This window comes from Corvus hawaiiensis, chromosome 27 (genome assembly GCF_020740725.1).
Source record: "Corvus hawaiiensis isolate bCorHaw1 chromosome 27, bCorHaw1.pri.cur, whole genome shotgun sequence".
Classification (NCBI taxonomy): Eukaryota; Metazoa; Chordata; class Aves; order Passeriformes; family Corvidae; genus Corvus; species Corvus hawaiiensis.
Genome location: NC_063239.1, coordinates 2155865 through 2169221, shown reverse-complemented (window position 1 = coordinate 2169221; position 13357 = coordinate 2155865). Strand labels below are relative to the sequence as shown.

The window sequence follows — 13357 nt, the reverse complement described above, 5'->3', positions numbered from 1 at the left end:
GTCTGGGTTCAGTCTGGGATTCCATTTTTCCCTGGAGAAGAGCTGGGAATGAGCCTGAGGGATTCCCTAAAGGAGCACATTCCTGCTCTGCTCCAGAGGCACAGCCGGGAATTGCAGAGGGAGGGAGAACAGCGGGATTTGCAGCTCCTGTTGCCCTCTGGTGGCTCCGGGAATGCTGCAGGTGCCCATTCCAGAACCCTGGACCCGCTTGGCATCCCCAGGAGCCAGCTCAGGGTGGTGCTTCCCGAAATTTTCCAGCTTGGAAAAGCCCTTTAGGATCAACCACCATTCCCTGTGTCCCCCAGTGCCACATCCACACATTTTCCCAACGTTTCCAGGGAAAACAACTCCCTGCTGCCCAGGCCACCCCGTACCAACCCTTCACCACCTTTTCCATGAGGGAATTTTTCCTGCATCCAGCCTGGAGTGGTGGGGGGAGGCTTTTCCCTCCTCAACCCATCCCGTTTTTCCTTTTCCAGAGCGAGCACTTTTCCTTCCTGGGAATCAACAATCAATCCAACCTGACGGACATGAGGTGTCGGACCACGTTCTACACGGCCCTGGGACGGCTGCTCATGGTGGATTTAGGTATTTTCTTGGGAATTCCAGCACAATTCCAGCCTTTCGGAGCTGGATCCTGATGGTTAGGGAGCCGTAGCATCACCAGGAAGGGATTTGGGATGGGAAAACGCAAATGGGAGAAGGAAAAGGATTTGGGAATTGGGGTTGATGCTGAGAACATCCCGGTGAAATTGAGGATCAAGTTTTCCATCCCAAGATTTGGGATCAATTTTCCATCCCATCAAGTTTGGGATCAATTTTCCCATCCCAAAACTGGGAATCAGTTTTCCCATTCCAAGACTTGGGGATCAATTTTCCCATCCCACCAAAATTGGGAATCAATTTTCCTATTCTAAAATTTGGGGATCAATTTTCCATCCCACCAAGTTTGGGATCAATTTTCCCATCCCAAAACTGGGGATAAAATTTTCCATCCTAAAATTTGAGATAAATTTTTCCATCCAAAGATTTGGGATCAATTTTCCCATCCCAAGTTCAGGATCACTTTTCCCATCCCAAGATTTGGGATCAATTTTTCCATCCCAAAACTGGGAATCCATTTTCCCATTCCAAGACTTGGGGATAATTTTCCCATCCTAAAATTTGGGATCAATTTTCCATCCCACCAAGTTTGAGGATCAATTTTCCCATCCCAAAACTGGGGATAAAATTTTCTGTCCTAAAATTGGGAATCAATTTTCCCATTCCAAAACTGGGAATCAATTTTCCCATTCCAAAACTTGGGATCAATTTTCCCATCCCACCAAGTTTGGGATCAATCCACAGGAAAAGGGGCATTTCCCAGGAACAGGGCCATTCCCAGGAGAAGGGGCATTTCCTGCAGGAACAGGGCCATGCCCATTCCCATGCCCATTCCCATGCCCATGCCCATTCCCATTCCCATTCCCATGCCCCATTCCCATGCCCATTCCCATGCCCCATGCCCATTCCCATTCCCATTCCCATGCCCCATTCCCATGCCCATTCCCATGCCCCATTCCCATGCCCATTCCCATGCCCCATGCCCATTCCCATTCCCATTCCCATGCCCCATTCCCATGCCCATTCCCATGCCCCATTCCCATGCCCATTCCCATGCCCATGCCCATTCCCATGCCCCATGCCCATGCCCATTCCCATTCCCATGCCCATTCCCATTCCCATTCCCATGCCCCATTCCCATGCCCATTCCCATGCCCATGCCCATTCCCATTCCCATGCCCATTCCCATGCCCCATGCCCATGCCCATTCCCATTCCCATGCCCCATTCCCATGCCCATTCCCATGCCCATGCCCATTCCCATTCCCATGCCCCATTCCCATGCCCATGCCCATTCCCATTCCCATGCCCCATTCCCATGCCCATTCCCATGCCCATGCCCATTCCCATTCCCATTCCCATTCCCATGCCCCATTCCCATTCCCATGCCCCATTCCCATGCCCATTCCCATGCCCATTCCCATTCCCATGCCCCATGCCCATTCCCATGCCCCATTCCCATGCCCCATTCCCATTCCCATTCCCATGCCCATTCCCATGCCCATGCCCATTCCCATGCCCATGCCCATGCCCATGCCCCATTCCCATGCCCATTCCCATTCCCATGCCCATGCCCATGCCCATGCCCATGCCCCATTCCCATGCCCCATTCCCATGCCCATTCCCACCCCATTCCCATGCCCATGCCCATTCCCATTCCCATGCCCATTCCCATGCCCATTCCCATGCCCATGCCCATTCCCATGCCCCATTCCCATGCCCATTCCCATTCCCATGCCCATGCCCCATTCCCATGCCCCATTCCCATGCCCATTCCCATGCCCCATGCCCATTCCCATGCCCATTCCCATGCCCATGCCCATGCCCCATTCCCATGCCCCATTCCCATGCCCATTCCCATGCCCCATTCCCATGCCCATGCCCATTCCCATTCCCATGCCCCATTCCCATGCCCATTCCCATTCCCATGCCCCATTCCCATTCCCATGCCCCATTCCCATGCCCCATTCCCATGCCCCATTCCCATGCCCATTCCCATGCCCATGCCCCATTCCCATGCCCATTCCCATGCCCATTCCCATGCCCATGCCCATTCCCATGCCCATTCCCATGCCCCATTCCCATGCCCATGCCCATTCCCATTCCCATTCCCATTCCCATGCCCCATTCCCATTCCCATGCCCCATTCCCATGCCCATTCCCATGCCCCATTCCCATGCCCCATGCCCATGCCCATGCCCATTCCCATGCCCATTCCCATGCCCATTCCCATTCCCATGCCCCATTCCCATGCCCCATTCCCATGCCCATTCCCATGCCCCATGCCCATTCTCATGCCCATTCCCATTCCCATGCCCCATTCCCATGCCCCATTCCCATGCCCATTCCCATGCCCCATGCCCATTCCCATGCCCATTCCCATGCCCATTCCCATTCCCATGCCCCATTCCCATGCCCCATTCCCATGCCCATTCCCACCCCATTCCCATGCCCATGCCCATTCCCATGCCCCATGCCCATTCCCATGCCCATTCCCATGCCCCATGCCCATTCCCATGCCCATTCCCATGCCCATGCCCATTCCCATGCCCCATTCCCATGCCCCATTCCCATGCCCATTCCCATTCCCATGCCCATGCCCATGCCCATGCCCATGCCCCATTCCCATGCCCATTCCCACCCCATTCCCATGCCCATGCCCATTCCCATTCCCATGCCCATGCCCATTCCCATGCCCCATTCCCATGCCCATTCCCATTCCCATGCCCATGCCCATGCCCATGCCCCATTCCCATGCCCCATTCCCATGCCCATTCCCACCCCATTCCCATGCCCATGCCCATTCCCATTCCCATGCCCCATTCCCATTCCCATGCCCATGCCCATTCCCATGCCCCATTCCCATGCCCATGCCCATGCCCATTCCCATGCCCCATTCCCATGCCCCATTCCCATGCCCATGCCCATGCCCATTCCCATGCCCCATTCCCATGCCCCATTCCCATGCCCCATTCCCATGCCCATTCCCATTCCCATGCCCCATTCCCATGCCCATTCCCATTCCCATGCCCATGCCCCATTCCCATGCCCCATTCCCATGCCCATTCCCACCCCACTCCCACCCCATTCCCATGCCCACGCCGTGCCCGCTGTGCCCGCAGGTGAGGACGAGGATCAGTACGAGCAGTTCATGCTGCCGCTCACCGCAGCCTTCGAGACGGTGGCGCAGATGTTCAGCACCAACTCCTTCAACGAGCAGGAGGCCAAGGTGAGCCCGGCCCGGCCCCGCTGCCCCCTCATTGCCCCCTCGCTGCCCCCTCGCTGCCCCCTCATTGCCCCCTCGCTGCCCCCTCGCTGCCCCCTCGCTGCCCCCCTCGCTGCCCCCAGCCCCATCCCCGACCCCGCTACCCCCTGCTCTGCCCCTGCCCTGCCCCTGCCCTGCCCCTGCCCTGCCCCTGCTCTGCCCCTGCCCTGCCCCCCCTGCTCTGCCCCTGCTCTGCCCCTGCCGTGCCCCTGCTCTGCCCCTGCCCTGCCCCTGCCCTGCCCCTGCCCTGCCCCCGCTCTGCCCCTGCTCTGCCCCTGCTCTGCCCCCCCTGCTCTGCCCCTGCCCTGCCCCTGCCCTGCCCCTGCTCTGCCCCTGCTCTGCCCCTGCTCTGCCCCTGCTCTGCCCCTGCCCTGCCCCTGCCCTGCCCCTGCTCTGCCCCTGCCCTGCCCCCGCTCTGCCCCTGCTCTGCCCCTGCTCTGCCCCTGCCCTGCCCCTGCTCTGCCCCTGCTCTGCCCCTGCCCTGCCCCTGCCCTGCCCCTGCTCTGCCCCTGCCCTGCCCCTGCTCTGCCCCTGCCCTGCCCCTGCCCCTGCCCCTGCCCTGCCCCTGCCCTGCCCCTGCCCCTGCCCTGCCCCTGCCCTGCCCCTGCCCTGCCCCTGCCCCTGCTCTGCCCCTGCTCTGCCCCTGCCCTGCCCCTGCTCTGCCCCTGCTCTGCCCCTGCCCTGCCCCTGCCCTGCCCCTGCTCTGCCCCTGCCCCTGCTCTGCCCCTGCCCTGCCCCTGCCCTGCCCCTGCTCTGCCCCTGCCCTGCCCCTGCCCTGCCCTTGCTCTGCCCCTGCCCTGCCCCTGCCCTGCCCCTGCCCTGCCCCTGCTCTGCCCCTGCCCCTGCCCTGCCCCTGCCCTGCCCCTGCTCTGCCCCTGCTCTGCCCCTGCCCTGCCCCTGCTCTGCCCCTGCTCTGCCCCTGCCCTGCCCCTGCCCTGCCCCTGCCCTGCCCCTGCCCCTGCCCTGCCCCTGCCCTGCCCCTGCCCTGCCCCTGCCCCTGCCCTGCCCCTGCTCTGCCCCTGCCCTGCCCCTGCTCTGCCCCTGCTCTGCCCCTGCTCTGCCCCTGCCCTGCCCCTGCCCTGCCCCTGCCCTGCCCCTGCTCTGCCCCTGCCCTGCCCCTGCTCTGCCCCTGCTCTGCCCCTGCTCTGCCCCTGCCCTGCCCCTGCCCTGCCCCTGCCCCTGCTCTGCCCCTGCTCTGCCCCTGCCCCTGCCCTGCCCCTGCCCTGCCCCTGCCCTGCCCCTGCTCTGCCCCTGCTCTGCCCCTGCTCTGCCCCTGCCCTGCCCCTGCCCTGCCCCTGCCCTGCCCCTGCTCTGCCCCTGCCCTGCCCCTGCTCTGCCCCTGCTCTGCCCCTGCCCTGCCCCTGCCCTGCCCCTGCTCTGCCCCTGCCCCTGCCCTGCCCCTGCCCTGCCCCTGCCCTGCCCCTGCTCTGCCCCTGCCCCTGCCCTGCCCCTGCCCTGCCCCTGCCCTGCCCCTGCTCTGCCCCTGCCCCTGCCCTGCCCCTGCCCTGCCCCTGCTCTGCCCCTGCCCCTGCTCTGCCCCTGCCCTGCCCCTGCCCTGCCCCTGCCCTGCCCCTGCTCTGCCCCTGCCCCTGCTCTGCCCCTGCCCTGCCCCTGCCCTGCCCCTGCTCTGCCCCTGCTCTGCCCCTGCCCTGCCCCTGCTCTGCCCCTGCCCCTGCCCTGCCCCTGCTCTGCCCCTGCTCTGCCCCTGCCCTGCCCCTGCTCTGCCCCTGCTCTGCCCCTGCTCTGCCCCTGCCCTGCCCCTGCCCTGCCCCTGCTCTGCCCCTGCCCTGCCCCTGCCCTGCCCCTGCCCTGCCCCTGCCCTGCCCCTGCTCTGCCCCTGCTCTGCCCCTGCTCTGCCCCTGCCCTGCCCCTGCCCTGCCCCTGCTCTGCCCCTGCCCTGCCCCTGCTCTGCCCCTGCCCCTGCCCTGCCCCTGCTCTGCCCCTGCCCTGCCCCTGCTCTGCCCCTGCCCTGCCCCTGCTCTGCCCCTGCTCTGCCCCTGCTCTGCCCCTGCTCTGCCCCTGCCCTGCCCCTGCTCTGCCCCTGCCCTGCCCCTGCCCTGCCCCTGCTCTGCCCCTGCTCTGCCCCTGCCCTGCCCCTGCTCTGCCCCCCCTGGTGCCCCCCTGGTGCCCCCCCGGTGCCCTCGGGGCCTTCCCGGGGCTGGGCGGGGGCACAGGGGGAGCACAGAGGGGGGGAACAAATCCCGATTTTTTTGGTGTTTGATGGGATTTGATTGGATTTTTATTGGATTGTATTTGATTGATTTGGTTTTATTTTATTGTAGTTTATTTTTGTTATTTTTAGTTTATTGGATTTGGTTTTATTAATTGTATTTTATTGTATTTTATTGTATTTTATTTATTTGTTTTTATTTTATTTATTTATTTCTATTTTATTGTATTTTATTTATTTATTTTTCTTTTATTGTATTTTAATTTTTTTTATGGTATTTTATTTTTATTATTCTATTTTATTGTATTCTATTGTATTTTATTTATTTTATTTTATTTTTTTATTTTGTTTTATTTTATTTCATTGTATTGTATTGTACTTTATTTATTTATTTTATTTATTTATTTTATTTTATTCTTTTCTGTTTTATTTTACTTCATTGTATTGTATTGTACTTTATTTATTTATTTTATTTATTTATTTTATTTTATTCTATTCTGTTTTATTTTATTTCATTGTATTGTATTGTACTTTATTTATTTATTTTATTTACTTTATTTTTAAAATTTATTTTATTTTATTCTATTTATTTTATTTTATTTTATTCTATTCTATTCCATTTTATTTATTCTATTATTCTATTTTATTGTATTGTATTTTACTTTATTTTATTTTATTTATTTTATTTATTTTATTTAATTTTATTCTATTTTATTTGTTTTCTCCTATTTTATTCTATTCTATTCTATTTTATTCTGTTTTATTAAATTCATATTTATTTCATTCGACTTTATTTTATTCTATTTTATTGTATTTTATTGTGTTTTATTACATTTTTTGCTATTTTTATTTTATTTCTTTTATTATATTTTATTTATTAGATTTTATTTTGTTCTGTTTTATTGTAGGGTAGTTTATGGTAGTTTGTTCTTTTTTATTTTATTACATTTTATTCTATTTTATTTTACTTCTTTTCTTATATTAGAGTTTATTTTATTAGATTTTATTTTGGTTTATTTTATGACATTTGATGAAATTCTATTTTATTCTATTCTATTTGAATCTGGTTTTCATATTTTCTTTTATTATGTTTTCATCTATTTTCTTATCTTTTATTCTATTTTTATCTTTTACTGCATTCTATTTTATTGATTATATTTTATTCTATTTTTATACTGATTTTGTTTTATTCTATTTATATATTTTCCATCCTATTCTATTTTGTTCTGTTTTATTTGATTACTTTTTTTTTATTTTATTCTATTCTGTTCTATTTTATTCCATTTTATTCTATTTTAATCTATTTTGTGTATTTTATTATATTTTATTTATTTTATTTTATTTTTGTATTTATTATATTTTATTCTATTTTATTCTATTTTGTATTTTTTCTGATATTTTATTTTAATTATGCTTTAATCTATTTTCTTGTACTTTATGATATTACATTTTATTTATTATATTTTTGTATTCCTTACATTTTATTTTATTCTATTTTATTTTATTCTCTTTTCTTTTATTCTATTTTATTCTATTTTGTATATTTTATTTTATTTTATTTTTGTATTTATTCTATTTTATTCTCTTTTGTATATTTTCTTATATTTTATTTGAATTATCTTTAACACATTTTCTTGTATTTTATGATATATTTTATTTCATTTATTATATTTTATAATATTTTTGTACTTATTACATTTTATTCTATTTTATTCTATTCTATTTTATTCCATTCTATTGTATTCTATTCTCTTGTATTCTATTTTATTCTATTTTATTTTATTCTATTCTGTTCTATTCTACTCTATTCTATTCTACTCTTTTATTCTATTTTATTCTATTCTATTTTACTCTATTCTATTCTATTTTATTTTATTTTTTTCCATTCCATTCTATTTATTCTACTCTATTCTATTCTATTTTACTATATTTTATGCTATTCTATTTTATTCTATTTTATTCTATTTTATTCTCTTCTATTCTATTCTATTCTTTTATTTTATTCTATTCTATTTTATTTTATTCTATTTTTTCTATTTTTCTATTCTATTCTGTTCTATTCTATTTTATTCTGTTTTTTCTATTTTTTTCTAATTTTTTTCTATTTTTTCTCTTCTATTTTACTCTATTTTATTTTATTTTATTTTATTTTATTCCATTCCATTCCATTCCACTCTATTCTATTCTCTTTTATTCTATTTTGTTCTGTTCTATTTCATTTTATTCTATTGTATTCTATTCTTTTATTTTATTTTATTGTATTTTATTCTATTTTTTCTATTTTTTTCTATTCTATTCTCTTCTGTTTTACTCTATTTTATTTTATTTTATTCCATTCCATTCCATTCCATTCTATTCTATTCTATTCTATTCTATTCTCTTTTATTCTATTCTATTTTATTCTCTTTTGTTCTGTTCTATTTTATTCTACTCTATTTTATTCTATTCTATTTCATTTTATGCTATTCTATTGTATTCTATTCTATTCCATTCTATTTTTTTGTATTTTATTTCATTTTATTCTATTCCATTCCATTCTATTTTATTCTACTCTATTGTATTCTATTCCATTCCATTCCATTCCACTCTATTCTATTCTATTTTATTCTATTTTGTTCTGTTCTATTTCATTTTATTCTATTGTATTCTATTCTTTTATTTTATTCTATTTTATTCTATTTTTTCTATTTTTTTCTATTCTATTCTATTTTACTCTATTTTATTTTATTCTATTCTATTCCATTCCATTCTATTCCATTCCATTCTATTCTATTCTATTCTACTCTATTCTATTCTCTTTTATTCTATTTTGTTCTCTTCCATTTTATTCTATTCTATTTCATTTTATTCTTTTCTACTGTATTCTATTCTATTCCATTCTATTTTTTTCTACTCTATTCTATTTTATTTTATTTTATTTTATTCTATTCCATTCCATTCTATTTTATTCCATTCCATTCCATTCTATTCCATTCCATTCCATTCCATTCCATTCCATTCTATTCCATTCTATTTTGTTCTATTTTGTTCTGTTCTATTTTACTCTATTTTATTCTATTCTATTTAATTTTATTCTATTCTATTCTATTGTATTCTATTCCATTCCATTCTACTTTTTTTCTATTTTATTCCCTTTCGCTCTCCCTCGCTGATGCTTTAACCCTTTTGTGCCCCCAGAGAACCCTGGTGGGGCTGGTGCGGGACCTGCGCGGCATCGCCTTCGCCTTCAACGCCAAGACCAGCTTCATGATGCTCTTCGAGTGGATGTATCCTTGCATTCCCAGACATTCCCAGACATTCCCAAACATTCCCAAAGCCCTCAACCTCCCATCCCTCAGGGGATGCCTCCAACCATCCCCTTTGCCCTGGGAATTCCCTGGCCGGGCCTTCCCCTTTGTTTCCAGAGGACTCGGAGTCCTTTTCCCGAGCCCTGCAGCAGCTCGGCCTCGCTCTGCTCCCGAGTTATCCCAAAAAGCTGCTCCCCCAGGAATTGCTGGGGTTTTTCCAGGCCTGACCTGGAAAACACAAAGCTTTCCATGGATGCATGGCAGAGCTTTGCACGGATACATCCCAGCAGCTCCCAGAGCGTTTCCTCTCGCTCCCTGGAGCGCTGGGATCCGCGTCCTTTTCCCGAGGAATCCGCGTCCTTTTCCCGAGGAATCCGCGTCCTTTTGCTGAGAACACGCAGCCATTCCAACTGCTCCGTGCCTGCTGAAGGTCAGGCACTGGCAGATCCTCGGGGTTTCCCTCTCCTTCCAAAAAAAACCTTTCTGACTTCTGGTTGGCCTTAAAAAATTGGGATTTTTGTCTTTGAGCCTTCAAGGATTTCATCCTGATTTTTATTACCCTCTCTTTGGTCTGGGATAAAACAACAACGATTCAAGGAGAGCAGATCCCAGCGTCCTTACCCGAGCCTATTGATGAACCTGCTTTGCAGTGCTCACAGAAAATTCCTTTTCCAGGGAATTTTTGGCCTTGAAAAGCTGGGAATTCCTTAGCTTTCCCTGGCAGTTACCCCTCCTACATGCCCATCCTGCAGCGAGCCATCGAGCTCTGGTACCACGACCCAGCCTGCACCACCCCTGTCCTCAAACTCATGGCTGAGCTGGTCCATAACAGGTAGGAACATCCCCAAAAATCTGGGATTTCATTGAATTGTTCAGCTTGGAAGGGATTTAAAGCTGATTCTGCCCCTCTGTGGGTGTGTGGTTGTTGCCTCGTGTGGCTGTTGCTGCCTGGTTTTGTTTTCTTTCTTCCCATCTTTTGCTGCTCTAAAAGGGGAACAAGGAGTGGAAAACTGGGAATGGTTTACAGGGAAGCCAATCCCACATTTGGGATTCAGAGCTGCAATCCATCAGCCCTGGATGTTTCCATTTCCAAGTGGCAGGAAACTCTTCATTTCATTCTTAAAATCTTCTTATTCCCAAAGGAACCTTGTTTTCCCTGGAAGCTGCTTGGATTTGGAGCTGGAATGAAGGGAGCTTCCCTTCCAGCCCAGAGGGGATTGGGGGTGTCCTGTATCCCTTGGGATCAATCCAGAGGGAACTGGGGGTGCCCATATCCCTCTGGAATTGGGGTGCCTGTATCCCTTGGGTTCAGTCCAGAGGGAATTGGAGGTGTCCTGTATCCCTTGGGATCAATCCAGAGGGAATTAGGGGTGCCCTGTATCCCTTGGGATCAATCCAGAGGGAATTGGGGGTGTCCTGTATCCCTTGGGATCAATCCAGAGGGAATTGGGGGTGCCCATATCCCTCTGGAATTAGGGTGCCTGTATCCCTTGGGATCAATCCAGAGGGAATTGGAGGTGTCCTGTATCCCTTGGGATCAATCCAGAGGGAATTGGGGGTGCCCTGTATCCCTTGGGATCAATCCAGAGGGAATTGGGGGTGTCCTGTATCCCTTGGGATCAATCCAGAGGGAATTGGGGGTGCCCTGTATCCCTTGGGATCAATCCAGAGGGAATTGGGGGTGCCCTGTATCCCTTGGGATCAATCCAGAGGGGATTGGGGGTGTCCTGTATCCCTTGGGTTCAGTCCAGAGGGGATTGGGGGTGTCCTGTATCCCTTGGGATCAATCCAGAGGGAATTGGGGGTGCCCTGTATTCCTTGGGTTCAGTCCAGAGGGAATTGGGGTGCCTGTATCCCTTGGGATCAATCCAGAGGGAATTGGGGGTGTCCTGTATCCCTTGGGATCAATCCAGAGGGAATTGGGGTGCCTGTATCCCTTGGGATCAATCCAGAGGGGATTGGGGGTGTCCTGTATCCCTTGGGATCAATCCAGAGGGGATTGGGGGTGTCCTGTATCCCTTGGGTTCAGTCCAGAGGGAATTGGGGGTGCCCTGTATCCCTTGGGATCAATCCAGAGGGAATTGGAGGTGTCCTGTATCCCTTGGGATCAATCCAGAGGGAATTGGGGGTGCCCTGTATCCCTTGGGATCAGTCCAGAGGGAATTGGGGGTGCCCTGTATCCCTTGGGATGAGCCTTTGTTCTTCCAGCAGGGAGGGATCTGTGTGGGATAATTTGGAATGTTGTCAGGAGGATGCTCTGGCTCCGGTGGGAAGGGACACGAGGTTGAGATTCCAGCTGTTGGGAATCCATCCTGGCAGGCTGCATCTTTGGGATGCAATCCCGGCTGGAAATCATCCAGCGATTTATTCCAGAGGTGCCCAGGGCTGCTCTCTGCCTTTCACTTGGGAGCTGGAGCCACTGGAGGGGAAAAAATGCCCGGCTTGGAATTCTTGGAGCTGTCGGCGAGCCTGGGCTGCTCCCAGGATGTTGGTGTTGCTCTGCCAGGGCAGCATTTCCAGCCCCAAAGCCGGAATATTCCCGAGATCCCAGGGATGCAGGCCCCTCCTGGTGTGCCAGCACAGCTCCTGTCCCCTGTGCCTGTGTCCAACAGGATTCTCCACCAGCCCAGGGCGCTGTGGGGAACTCTGGGAGCAGCCCTGGGATCAGGGAGTCCCAGGAGCAGCAGCTCCTGGAATGGTCGCTCCCGTTTTATTCCCAGGGGTGTTGGAGCTGCAGTTTGGAATTCACTGAATCCTGGGATGGTTTGGGTTGGAAAGAGCTTAAATGCCATCCCATGGCAGGGACAGGGACACCTCCCACTGTCCCGTGTTAATCCAGCCCGGCCTTGGGCACTTCCAGGGATCCAGGGGCAGCCACAGCTGCTCTGGGAATTCCATCCCAGCCAGGAATTCCTTCCCAATATCCCATCTAAGCCGTTCTTCTGTCACTTTGAAGCCATTCCCTGGGTCCTGTCCCTCCAGGCCTTGTCCCCAGTCCCTCTCCAGCTCTCCTGGAGCCCCATTAACCACAGGCCTGGGCCCCAGGGTGCATCACCGTGTCCCGCAGCCGTAGAGAGGAGGAGGAGGAGAAGATCCAGCAGGCAGGAATTGTGCAGCAAGATTGATTTATTTAATTATTTTACAAACTCTTTTATGGACTTTTTTCTTCATAATCTATTTGAACTAAGGATCAGCCCCTTGGGGTGATTGGCTAAAATCCTAAAAAATCCATTGTCAAAATATTTTTCTACTCTACCATAAACAAGACTTTCCAAGGTTGCAGGTGGCTTGGGTGTTTACATTCCCTGCTACCTCTTCTGTGAGAGAGAAAAGTCTCTCACGGACTTAGAAAATAGCAAGAAAATCCTCACTAGCAGCATTTTTGTATCTACAGAGCCCCTTTAGGCCCTGCCAGGGGCTCGGAGGTGTCCCTGGATCCTTCCCTTCTCCAGGTGAACATTCCCAGCTCTCCCAGCCCCTGGATCAGTCCGGTGGCTCTGACCATTCCCTGTTTTCCCGTAGATCCCAACGGCTGCAGTTCGATGTGTCCTCTCCCAACGGGATCCTGCTTTTCCGGGAGACCAGCAAGATGATCACGACGTACGGTGAGCGATGCCAGGGCCTGCAGCTGCCCTGGAGGCATCCATGGACACACCCTGGATACCCTGGGAGCTGCTGGAAGCTCAGGGTGGGCAGGGAAAAACCAGGGAAACAGGGAAGGAGTTGGCAGCCCCAGGGGACAGGGAGGAACATTCCCGTCCTCGGGGTTGCCTGTTCCCACGTGGGATTGGGTTCTGCCGTGGTTCCTAGGAAAGTCATGGAATGTTTGGGTTGGAAGAGACTGTAAATATCCATGGGCAGGGTTCCACTGTGCTGGGTTGTTCCTTGGACACTTCCAGGGATGTGGAATTCTCTGGGAATTCCAGCCCAGCCAGGGATCACTTCCCAATATCCCATCTGATCCAAAGTTGTGCTGGAGAATTCCAGGATGGTTTGGATTGGGAGGATCTTAAATCCCATCCACTTCCAATCC

The 13357-nt window shown here is 49.7% G+C and overlaps 1 protein-coding gene across 2 annotated transcripts in view; it reads left to right on the top strand.

Annotated features, from left to right (window-relative positions):
• Positions 1 to 13357, top strand: part of XPO7 (exportin 7) — a 73659-nt gene that overhangs the window by 48101 nt on the left and 12201 nt on the right. For both annotated transcript variants that reach the window (XM_048287297.1, XM_048287296.1), the window contains exons 18-22: positions 480 to 588; positions 3725 to 3831; positions 9215 to 9303; positions 10049 to 10156; positions 12847 to 12929. In XM_048287297.1, the coding sequence (XP_048143254.1) occupies positions 480 to 588; positions 3725 to 3831; positions 9215 to 9303; positions 10049 to 10156; positions 12847 to 12929 (496 nt within the window). The remainder of the gene's footprint in view (positions 1 to 479; positions 589 to 3724; positions 3832 to 9214; positions 9304 to 10048; positions 10157 to 12846; positions 12930 to 13357) is intronic.